This window comes from Grampus griseus (assembly GCF_964374135.1).
Source record: "Grampus griseus genome assembly, chromosome: 17".
NCBI lineage: Eukaryota > Metazoa > Chordata > Mammalia > Artiodactyla > Delphinidae > Grampus > Grampus griseus.
Genome location: NC_139011.1, coordinates 24,397,413 through 24,410,743, shown reverse-complemented (window position 1 = coordinate 24,410,743; position 13,331 = coordinate 24,397,413). Strand labels below are relative to the sequence as shown.

The window sequence follows — 13,331 nt, the reverse complement described above, 5'->3', positions numbered from 1 at the left end:
GGTTCTTAAAGGCAAGATGTGTTTCTTAATCATATTTTGATCCTCATCACATGAAATAATGCTTTGCACAGAGCAGGCCCTTAATAAATATATTTGAATGAGTAAATGTATTCATCAGTATTATTGATAAAGAGAAAAAAAGGTAAGCTTGGCAAAATGAAATTGAGGAGACAGAATTTCAAAAAAACAATGGGCGCCATTTTTTGATAGATAAAAGCCATAGAGGTTAGAATAGGAGTCAAAGAAAATATGCCTGAAGGGACTTGAAGATGACGAGTAGGGAAGTAGAGTATATGCCCTGGCAAAAACAAACAAAATGGCAACAAAATCAACAACAAAAACAGAAGTGCTGGTTGGAAGTTTAGACTTGGATATAAGTATAAATGATATTATCCATCAAGATTTTATTGACTGTAATTCCTTTTTTTAAAGAGAAGATGGTAACAAGTGCTAAGGAAAAGTGGAAAGATAGAGCTACATAAATAACTTTGTATGTAACTGACACTTTACATATGCTATCATATTAAACTCCAACAGTACTGTGATTTTGGTATTTCTATTAATTCTATTATAGCTAAAGAAATAGTTTCTAAAATAATGTAATTTTTGCTCAAAGGCCCTAGTAGGTAAGTGGAAGAATGAGTATTTAGATTCAGATCTTCCTGACCCCATAGGCTCTTAGCTGAAGGGAAAAAAGGAGCCCCACAAAGGAAATTAACTCTAGGATAGTGTTGGGAATACTCCACTGAAACCTCTTAAAACACTTCTTGGTTTTAAGTACCTTAAAAAGTCCTTTTGATTAAGGGAGTTTTATGCATTTAAAAAATTGACTAAACATTTTTGGACTGATTCACATATAAAACTCCATTTACTATCTTGTTATTAAACATTTTTGAAGAGAGATGCAAATAATTTTGGTGAAGTATCAAAGGGATAACAAGCTAAGGCTTTGGAACCTGACCGAATGGGTTCAAATCTGGCATCCCCCCCACCACACCCCAAATCAGGAAAAATTTCTTCATCAGACTCTAATGTTTCTGTACATCTTGCAAGCAGAGATTCCAACTGTCCTTCTTCTCTTTGTACCAAACTATCTTTTCAAAGGTATTTGTCCTGAAGCTCATGATTCCTCTCCTGTAACAACACATACGACATATGCAGATATCTCATACTCTTCATACATTCTATGGGAACTGGGCTTGGAGAACTGGAACAAACGCTGATGCTCTGTCTCCTGACACTTCTGTGAGTAATAAACTCTCCTTTGTTTCTGACCCAAGAGTCTTGTGTCTTCTATCACCATCCAAGAAACTATGGCAGAGAAATCGTTAATTCCAAGTCAAGTAAAATCTCAAACTCTTCATGGTTCTTGACATTTCTTGAGTAACCTTGAACAATTTTTTAAATTTTTTTAGTTTCAGTTTCATACTGTGAAATTTAAAAGTGAGCATGCTTATAAATTTCCTAATATACTATAAATACTTAAGCAAACGATAGTTAATTAGCAGTCATAGAAGTAGATAGGGGTGCCATCAGCATCACTGTGGAAGGAGAGATGCTCTCTTTGTTTCTCCTCTTCAAACTACAACCAGTAAAAATCCATAACTCAACAAATATGACTTGGCCCAGCACACCAGGGTGCTGGAGAATTCCACACATTTGTACATGTAAAGGTGGATGGACTGGAATACATAGAGAAGGCAGAATCAGAAGAAAAGCAGAGACAGTGCCTGAGATCCTGAACCCCCAACCACAGCAGCTGAGCGCACAGTCCCAGAGAACCTGGTAGCATCAGGGAAGGAGGCATACATAACTCCAGCCTCCCAGCCACTGTGGCTCACAGGGAACCAGGCAGCAGTGGCAGTTGAGCCTGCAACTGGTCTCTCCATCCATGAAGGTGCCTACCACTGCAGCCCTGCCCATCCACAGCAGTAGCACGTGCAAACCTAATAACCCCAGATGCAGTAGAGGCAACCGAGACTCCAGCTCACTCCCTACTCTCCTACTCCCTCCACTGTAGCAGAGCCTGAGACTCAGGAGATCCTGGGCACAGAGTAGGTTCTTGCCATCCCAGTGCCCCAGGTAATGATGCCAGCTACAACAGCATCATTAGCAGCAGCGAGGCACAAGCAGCTACAATGATGGTACAAGGCAATACCTCTAGCAAAGGTGGTAGAGGGTGGAAAGTGCTGATTCTCAAATATAACTACAGGCAGCTCAGGTAAGAGAAACCAAAAACAGTGCTATAGCACAAGCTGCTGAAAAACAAAAGAAAAGCCTCTGACTACTAATCTGTTAAATCATTAGAATCAAGGAAATAAAGAACATTCATCTAAAGAAGAAATGTATCCACTACTTCAAATGTGCCGGCATAAGAACAGCTCATCAAGCCCCATGAAAAACCATGGTAACACAGCATCACGAAAAAGAAAATTCTCCAGAAACCAAACTTAAAGTCACACTTATGGAGAATTATCCAGAATCCGACAGCACATTAAAAGGATCATACAACATGATCAAGTGGGATTTATCTCAGGGATGCAAGGAGTTTTCAATATCCACAAATCAATCAGTTTGATATACCACATTAACAAACTGAATAAAAACCATATGATCATCTCAATAGATGCAGCAAAAACTTTTGATAAAATTCAACATACATTTATAAGAACTATCCAGAAAGTGAACATACAGGGAAAAACCCTCAACATAATAAAGGCCATATATGACAAACACACAGCTAACATCATACTCAATGGTGAAAAGCTGAATACATTCCCGCTAAGATCAGGAACAAGACAAGAATGCCCACTCTTGCCACTTTTATTCCACATAATTTTGGAAGTCCTAGCCACAGCAATCAGAGAAGAAAAGAAAGAAAAGGAATCCAAATTGGAAAGGAAGCTGTAAAACTGTCACTGTTTGCAAATAACATAATACTATACATAGAAAATCCTAAAGATGCTACCAGAAAACTACTAGAGCTCATCAATGAATTCAATAAAGTTGCAGGATACAAAATCAATATACAGAAATCTGTTGCATTTCTATACGCTAACAACAAAATAGCAGAAAGAGAAATTAAGAAAAGAATCCCATTTACCATCACATCAAGAAGAATAAAACACCTACAAATAAACCTACATAAGGAGGCAAAAGACCTGTACTCCAAAAACTATAAGATGCTGATGAAAGAAAATGAAGACCACACAAGCAGATGGAAAGATATACCATGTTCTTGGATTGGAAGAATCAATATAGTTAAAATGATCATATTACCCAAGGCAATCTACAGATTAAATGCAATACCTATCAAATTACCAATGGCATGTTTCACAGAACTGGAACAAAATTTTTTAAAATCTGTATGGAAACACGAAAGACCCCAAATAGCCAAAACAATCGTGAGAAAGAAGAATGGAGCTGTAGGAAGCATGCTCCCTGACTTCAGACTATACTGGAAAGCCACAGTTATCAAAATAGTATGGCACATGCACAAAAACAGCCACATAAAAATGACAGAAAGTCCATAAATATTCCCACACATTTATAGTCAATCTACAACAAAGGAGGCAAGAGTATACAATGGAGAAAAGACACTCTCTTCAATAAGTGGTGCTGGGAAAACTGGACAGCTACATGTAAATGAATGAAATTAGAACATTCTCTAACACCACATACAGAAATAAACTCAAAGTTGATTAAAGACCCAAATGTAAGACTGGATACTATAAAACTCCTAGAGAAAAACATAGGCAAAACACTCTTTGACATAAAACACAGCAATATTTTATTGGATCTGTCCCCAAGGATAATGGAAACAAATGCAAAAATAAACAAATAGTATCTAGTTAAACTTAAAAGCCTTTACACAGCAAAGGAAACTATAAACAAAATAAAAAGACAACCTATGGACTGGGAGAGAATATTTGCAAACAATGCAACCAACAAGGGGTTAATTTCTAAAATATACAAACAGCTTATACAACTCAATATCAAAAAAACAAACAACCCAGTCAAAAAATGCACAGAAGACTTAAATAGACATTTCTCCAAAGAAGACATACAGATGGCCAAAAGGCACATGAAAAGGTGCTCTACCTCACTAATTATTAGAGAAATACATGTCAAAACTACAATGAGGTACCACCTCACACCAGTCAAAATGGCCATCATCAAAAAGTCAACAAATAATAAATGCTGGAGAGGATGTGGAGAAAAGGGTATCCTCCCACACTGTTGGTGGAAATGTAAATTGGTGCAGCCACTGTGGAGAACAGTATGGAGGTTCCATAAGAAACTGAAAATAGATCTACCATATGATCCATCAATCCCACTCCTGGGCATATATCCAGAAAAGATTAAAACTCTAATTTGAAAAGATATATGCACCCTAATGTTCATAGCAGCACTATTTACAAGAGCCAAGACATGAAAGCAACCTTAATGTCCATCAACAGATGAATGGATAAAGCAGACACAGCACACGTATATACATATATATACACACATATATATATATACATACACACACATATATTTATAAAATATTCCATTACACGTATAATGGAATGTTACTCAGCCATAAAAAGGAATGACATAATACCATTTCCAGAAACATGGATAGACCTAGAAATTATCATACTAAGTGAAGTAAGTCAGACAGAGAAAGACAAATATCGTACGATATAACTTATACGTGGAATTTTTAAAAAATCATACAAATGAACTTATTTACAAAACAGAATTAGACTCAGAGACAGAATACAAACTTATGATTACCAAAGGGGAAGGGGGGGAGGGATAAATTGGGAAATTGTGAATAACAGATATATAAAATAGATAAACACCAAGGACCTACTGTATAACACAGGGAACTACATTCACTATCTTGCAATAACATATAATGGAAAAGAATATGAAAAAGAATAGACAAGATATAACTGAATCACTTTGCTGTACACCTGAAACACTGTAAATCAACTATACTTCAATAAAAGAAGACTATTTTATTTATGAGATGTTTTATATAAACCTCATGGTAACCATAATACATAAATCTAGAGCAGAGACACAATAAGGAAAGAAAAAAGAAACTGAGAACTATATCATAGAAAATCACCGAAATAAAATGGCAGACAGAAACAATAGAAAAAAAGAAACAGAGATATAGAGCAACCAGAAAAAAAAATGGAAGTACGAATGTAAATGGACTGAATTCACCAATTGAAACACAAGAGTGGGTAGACAGAATACAACACAACAGCCAACTATATGCTCTCCAGGAGACTCAGCTCAGCTCTAAAGACAAGCACAGACTCAAAGGGAAGGGATGGAAGATGACACTCTAAGCAAATGGCAGCCAAACGAAAGTGGATGTAGCCATATTCATATGAGACAAAAGAGAATTCAAACCAAAAAATGATAAGGAGACAGATATGGAAATACTATAATGATAAAAGGTACAATTCATCAAGAAGACACAACAGTTATTAATACATATGCCCCTAAAATAGGAGCACCAACATATATAAAATAATTATTAACAGAACTAAGTGAGAAACTGAGAGCAACCCAATAATAGTAGGGGATTTTAACATCCCACTTACATCAGTGAATGATGATCCAGAGAGAAAGTCAACAAGGAAACAGTGGCCTTAAATGAAACACTAGATAAAATGGACTTAATAAATTTACAGAACATTACATCCAAATGTGGAACACACAACCTTCTCAAGTGCACATGGAACATCTCAAGGATAGAGCATTTCTTGGAACACACAAAAAAGAGTCTCAGTAATTTAAGAAGACTGAAATCATATCAAACATCTTTTCTGATCACAATAGTATGAAACTAGATATCAATTACAAGAAGAAAGCTAAAAAAATCACAAATATGTGAAACATAAACAGCATGCTACTGAACAACTATTGGATCAATGATGAAATCAAAGGAAGATTAAAAAATACACCTGAAGACAAATGAAAATGAAAATACAACATACCAAAACTTATCAGATGCAGCAAACGTGGTACAGTTTATAGCCAAACTATAAACTGGTACAGTTTATAGGTACAGTTTATAGGTACAGTTTATAGAGGGCAGTTTATAGCCAAACAGCCCTACCTCAAGAAATAAGAAAAATATCGAATATACAATCTAACCTAAAAGAACTAGGGGAAAAAAAAAAAAAAGAACAAATCCCAAACTGAGTAGAAGAAGGGAAGTCATACAGATCAGAGTAGAAATAAATGAAAAGAGACTAAATAGACAATAGAAAAGATCAATGAAATTAAGAGCTGGTTCTTTGAAAAGATAAACCTTTAGATAAACCAATCACTAAGGAAAAAAAAAGAAGAAAGAAGGTGCATATAAATAAAATCTGAAAAGAAAGGGAAGAAGCAACAAAAGATATCACAGAAGTACAAAGGATTATAAAAGAATACTACGAACAGCTATACACTAACAAATTGGACAATCAAGAAGAAATGGATACATTCTTCGAGTCATACAATGTTCCAAGACTAAATCATAAAGAAATAAAAAATTTGAATAGACAACTGATAAGGTAATTAAAACAATGATCAAAAACCTCACAAAAAACAAAATTCCAGATCCAAAACGGCTTTTCAGGTGAATTCTACCAAATATTCAAAGAATATTTAACACCCATTCTTCTCAAATTTTTCCAAAAAATTGAAAAGGAGGAATGCTTCCTAACTCATTTTATGAGGCCAACATTACCCTGATACTAAAACCAGGCAAGTACACACAAGAAAAGGAAATTACAGGCCAACATCTGATGAACATATATGCAAAAATTATGTTACTATTAATGTTACTATTTATGTTACTATTAAAATTATGTTACAACAAATATTACTAAACTGAATAACAACAATGCATTTTAAGAGAGCATACATCATGATCAAGTGGGATTTATTCCTAGAATTAAAGGATGGTTCAACATCTGCAAATCAAGCAATGTGAGATATATATATATATATATATATATACACACACACACACACGTATCTGTGTGTGTATATATACGTACACACACACACATATATCACATTAACAAAATGAAAAATAAATATATGTTCCACTCAATAGATACAGACAAAGCATCTGACAAGATTCAACACACATTTATGACAACTCTCAATAAAATAGGTATAGAAAAGAGTATTTCAATGTAATAAATGCCTAGAAGACACAAAGAAATGGAAAGATATTCCACGCTCAGCTCATGGATTAACACTGTTAAAATGTTAGAAGAATTAACATTGGAAGAATTAACACTGTTGAAGCATCCATACTACCTAGACCAATCTACAGATTCAATGAAATCCCTATCAAAATTCCGGCAATATTTTTCACAGAAACTGAACAAAAAGCCCTAAAAATTATATGGAACCACAAAAGACACCGAGTGGCTGAAGCAATTCCAAGGAAAAAGGACAAAACTGGAGATATCACACTGATTTCAAATTACATTACAAAGCTATAATAATCAAAACAGCATGATATTGGCAGAAAAACATACATAGAGCTCAAATGGAGTAGAATTGAGAGCCCAGAAATAAAACTACATATATATGGAAAATTAATTTATGACAAAGCAGCAAAGAACACACAATTGACAAAGGATAGTCTCTGCGGTGAAAGGCACTGTGAAAACTGGACAGCCACGTGCAAAAGAATGAAATTAGACTGCTATTTTATGCCATATACAAAAATCAGCTCAAAATGGATTAAAGACTTGAATATAAGACCCAAAACCATAAAACTCCTAGAAGAAAGCATAGACAGTACACTGTTTGTCATCGATCTTAGCAATATCTTTCTGGATATGTCTCCTAAGGAAAAGGAAACAAAAGCAAAAATAAACAAATGGGGCTACATCGAACTAAAAAGCTTCTGAACAGCAAAGCAAAGGACCAACAAAATGAAAACACAATCTAATGAATGGGAGAAGATATCTGCAAATCCTATAATAAATAAGGGGTTAATAACCAAAATAGAAAAAGAACTCATAAAACTCAACAACAACAACAAAACCTGATCAAAAAATGGGCAGATGACTTGAGATCATGATTTCTCCAGAGAATTTTTTGGGCAAGATTCATGCACGAATTCAGCTAATGTTGAACATGTTCTGTCTTCCAGGCTATGTACTTTGTACCTTTGTCTACATTAGTATATTACTATGTTTTCCCCATAATACAAGTGATCCTTATTAGTATCAATAATAAATTATACAGCATTCTTAATTTCACGAATTCCCATGCTAAACTCTCTACCAGAAATCTTTAAAAGATTCATAGATTCAGTCAATATTTCAAAATGAAAACAAAATCATGATTTTGACAGCCTAACTAAATTTCTAAGCATCATAAACTCCATGTTTTTCCAGTACAAACATCAAGACACATATATACACAATGTATGTATAAATATGTATAGAAATATAAAAATATAATCCATTGTCTCATTTCACAATGTCCTAAGTATTTTTCTTAATCTTTCATGTACTGTATGTGCTTTTTCTAAGCTTCAGATTTTATAAAAGAAACAAGCACCAAATACGTTTTGCAAATATACTGTCTGATTATCACTCTTATTTTTAAAATATTTTCATTATGTCAAACGAATATTCAGTCAACATAAAAATAAACATTATTTTTTTCTTTACCTCTACAGATGGGAACAGGAAAATCCCATGAGGCTGTATTAACTGAACTGGCTATACAGGTGAGTTGAGGGTGGCCGTCAAGGATATATCCAGTTACACAGCTGTAGCGGATCTTGTCCCCAACATCGAACCTTGTACCATATAGCACACCTTTGGGTGGAACTCCTGGGTTTCCACAAGAGCTACTCTGCAATTCTATAGAAGGGAGGGAAAAGAAGAGTTTACAGTTATTTTAATATATATTTTAACATTTTACATTTATAAAATTATATGTAGATACAGGTGTCTTTTTTTTTTCCTTTTAAGAAGATTTACAGAGAAATGGAAATGTCTGCTATTTCAATTACATAAACAGAGAAGTATGGGAAAGGAATGAAATTTCACTGAATAGATATTAGGTGTCATTCTTCATGCCAGCAAAATTTAGATACTTTATATTGTTTAAGTTTGTGGCTATTTTTTAAATTAGTATTTATTACTCATATTTTACAGATGAAAAGATCAATACCATTTATGTGGCTTCTTCAAAGTTACATTCTACTAACATAATAATATGCAAATCAAGTTTCATCAGTATGCTCTCCATTACTCTGATGCTTCTACTTAACCCCCAACCATGAATATTTATCTGAAAAAAAATATAGTCTGGGTGGAAACTTTTTTTCACTTAAATAAGAAAAATATAGTGCAGCAAAAAATGGACATATTTTTGAAGCTGGAGAGACTGGAATAGAATTCCAGCTCTAATATGTGTTTAACCTGGAGAATACAATGAGAATTATCATAGTAAGTGCATACATTTGTGAAGTTTTAATTAGATCAAGACGCAAAATATCTGGAAATTGTCTGATATTCACCTATTGCCCTGTTATTTTATTAGTTGATGCTTAAAAGTATACAAGTATACAAATATAAGAGATTTTTAAAATAATATTCATCTCAGAGAAAAATACATTTTCACTTTAAGTGAAAAAAATAGAAAAAATATAAAGAAATAGCAGAAGTTGGGGAGAATTATTTTTTTCTTATAGTATATTCTGAATTTTCTATTATATTACCTTTACATTATATTACTTTTATACTACAAATAATAATCAATAGAAATACAAACAGTAAGGAATGAATGGACTAAAAGGTATTCCAGTTTGAGTAAAGTCTATGGCTTACTTAATAGTATTATACAAATGTTAATTTCCTAGTTTTGATAACTGTGCTATGGTTACATAAGCAGTTAATATTAAGGAAAGCTGGATAAGAGTATGTATATGGGAACTCTGTACTATTTTCACAATTTACCTGAAAGTCTGAAATTACTGCAAAATAAAAAGGTAAAAAAGACGTCGCAATGCAAAAAAAAAGTATGTTTCCAATTAGTCTTGATATTCATCCTATTTGTTCAGTTAGTATTCCATGCAATATCATTTTACATTAAATCAAATAATTATAAACCACTAATATTGAAAATATCAATAACAATAGTAAGTAAAAATACAATACCAAAATAAAACACTTCATAAAATGTAGATATAACTGTACAAAAGCAATCATAATTTATTGACAATTGGTACAGTAAACAAAGCTGAAATTTTATATTTTTACCCATAATATGCTTATAGTACTTTTGAGAGTGTTTCTTACGTGAATTTTTTTTTCTGTTTAATTTTCCAAGAGTAATGAAAAGAAAAAAATCAATGATGAATTTCCAATGAGATCAATCAGTGAGAAGTGTATTGAGGATTCATAGAACTTGCTCTATATACATTAGAAATGAAGTATATACTTTTAGTTTAAAGCAATTATTTTAGGTTCTCAATCCTAGAAAAGAACTTGACGAATATTAATTAAATATCAATGGTTTCTATAAATAACAGGCAATTTCCTTAAGCTTCCTCACCATTTAATTATACATTATAAACTGATATCTGTAAAATATTTTAAAATATCTGTAACCAAGATTAATGATTTTTAATATCTCACTTTACTATTTCTCAAAGGCATATTTTATAGATTCATTTTCAGTAAAATTTAAAACATATTTATTGTCTATAAATTTTCAGCCATTCTTTACAAAATACTTTTAAAATGAACAGTTTATTTTGAGATAGTTAATTTTTTAGAAAATTCAATTGATTAATAGATGAGATGTTTGCTGTAAGAGATGGTGAGGTTAATAAGTTTTGATGAAATGAGTAAGAATTCAATCCCTTGAATATAGTAATAAAAAAGGAAATACTTTTAATGAAACTACAACTTGTGTCCTTAGATTCAATCCACTCCTTTCCCTCTCACCCCTAAGAAATAATTAAGGTCAGGACTTCAATTATCATGAAGTTATATATCTAGGGGAAAAAGCAGTTTCCAAATTATTTTACAAGAAGTGGTTAGGTGTAGGGATGAAAGGAAGAAAGAAGAAAGCTCTAAATAGTTGCTATACTCAAACTTAACTTTTATTTAAATGAACAAACATGCATTAGCCAGAAAAAAGTACCTAAAGCAAAAGGAAAACATGAAGTCAATCAGTGAATTAATAATAACACTGGTTGGAATTTTAATAGATTACCTAATCTAGCCCTTGCCTTATGGCTGAATTATTTCTAAACCAGAAAACAGATAAGAATTTAGCCTGTTTCGAAATGAAACTCAAAGAAGATAATTCCAAAATATATCTGGTTCTCACCTTCAGAAATTCCTGCTTTCATTTGCCCTTGTTCTTTAACCTTCAAAAACAACAACCTACCCATCATTCTCTGTACATTGAGTAACCCAAGAAGACAATTATTAGGATGCTTCACATTCAGGTTTAATAGATCCCAATTCTATAGTCATTGATCATGGATTCTATTTTTTGTGCCCTCCCAACTCTTTAATTTGGGACTTCTCTCTAAGCTGTTTATATCCATTTTAAAACGCAGAGCCAAGAAAGATGTTTTATTAACTGGAAGAATTATATAACCCACCATTAAAAAACCTGCTATATTCTGATTGAACATTCACTTTTTTTAATTTTTTTTTTTCTTTGCGGTACACGGGCCTCTCACCGTTGTGGCCTCTCCCGTTGCGGAGCATGGGCTCTGGACGCGCAGGCTCAGCGGCCATGGCTCACGGGCCCAGCCGCTCCGTGGCATGTGGGATCTTCCCGGACTGGGGCACGAACCCGTGTCCCCTGCATCGGCAGGCTGACTCTCAACCACTGCACCACCAGGGAAGCCCGAACATTCACTTTTTATTCTTGATTTTTTTAAATAAATAGTGCTGCACATTTGAACTTTTAAATAAAATTAGCTTTTTCATTACTATAAGAATTTTGGAACTAGCTTTAGATTAATTTTTTAAACACTGTTTCTACCAGCTATCAAGAGTTTGAATTTCGGAAAAAAATGAAGATATACGTGGTAGGTCACGTTCAGTAATACAGATTACAAATCATTAATATACATGGTATTTACAAAGTAATATTGTTTATTATGAAATCATTCTTAAAGAAAATAGAGATTTAAGCATAAAATAAGAATTTTCATGTACTTCATTAAATGTACATGCAAGATTACCACATCGTGCTTGTCACTTCAATGTGTTTCTGAAGCAGATGATTAAATCTAAAAGCAGAATTGCTGAACAGACTACAGCTATCTTTCTTCACCAACAGATGACACTAATATATCAATCAAAAGGTTTAGGTGATTAAAATAAAACTACAGAACCTGATAAATCTCATTTGATATTCCATAACGCAAAGTTTAAAATGGGACTGGAGTGTGTTGGTGGGCTACTATCAAGTTATATTCACCATACTGTTGGTTGAGAATTGATCAAATTTTTTAATGCAAAGATTACTAAATAAAAGAAACTCCCGGGGCTTCCCTGGTGGCGCAGTGGCTGAGAGTCCGCCTGCCGATGCAGGGGACACAGGTTCGTGCCCCAGTCTGGAAAGATTCCACATGCCATGGAGCGGCTGGGCCCGTGAGCCATGGCCGCTGAGCCTGCGCGTCCGGAGCCTGTGCTCCGCAATGGGAGAGGCCACAACAGTGAGAGGCCCGCGTACCGCAAAAAAAGAAAGAAACTCCCTATGTACTAAAGATTTATTTGAATTTACTCTTGGAATTATGCCACGAGATCATGTTTGTAAGACAAAACTGAAATACTTAGGGTGGACAGTTTAGTGAATTGAAAAGAAAACTGGAAAACATGTCTGAAGACTTTACACTCAAAATATGTCTCTAAAAATGTCAGAGACCCTTTATTTAAATTTACTGCTCTATCCACAATAAATTATTGTGCATTTGTTGGAAAGATGTATATTTTATTTATCTTCTCTCTTCTCACAGATATTGAAATTATCAGCAAGTAACATGAAGGAATTTGGTAACATAAACTATTCTAAAGTGTAAAGGATTGTTGATACAGCAAACAATTACTTGGGAGAGATACAAAATAAACAAAAATCTAATTGAGTTATAGAGGTTAGAGTTTAGTGACATTCATCTATATTAGTTAAAAGGAAACAGAACAATAAATTACTTGGTAAATGACACAATTTATTCATCAGAGGCTCTTGAGGATTGCCATTAACATTGCTCTGTGATGTGTAACAGGTAAAGCAACACCACCTTCCTTGCTTTCTAAAAATTTACA

At 33.6% G+C, this 13,331-nt stretch overlaps 1 protein-coding gene across 3 annotated transcripts in view; it reads right to left on the bottom strand.

Moving 5' to 3' along the window:
• Nucleotides 1-13,331, bottom strand: part of CSMD3 (CUB and Sushi multiple domains 3) — a gene marked incomplete at both ends in the record, with an annotated part of 1,078,626 nt that overhangs the window by 833,927 nt on the left and 231,368 nt on the right. For all 3 annotated transcript variants that reach the window (XM_082674966.1, XM_082674967.1, XM_082674968.1), the window contains one exon: nucleotides 8,700-8,894. In XM_082674966.1, the coding sequence (XP_082531092.1) occupies nucleotides 8,700-8,894 (195 nt within the window). The remainder of the gene's footprint in view (nucleotides 1-8,699; nucleotides 8,895-13,331) is intronic.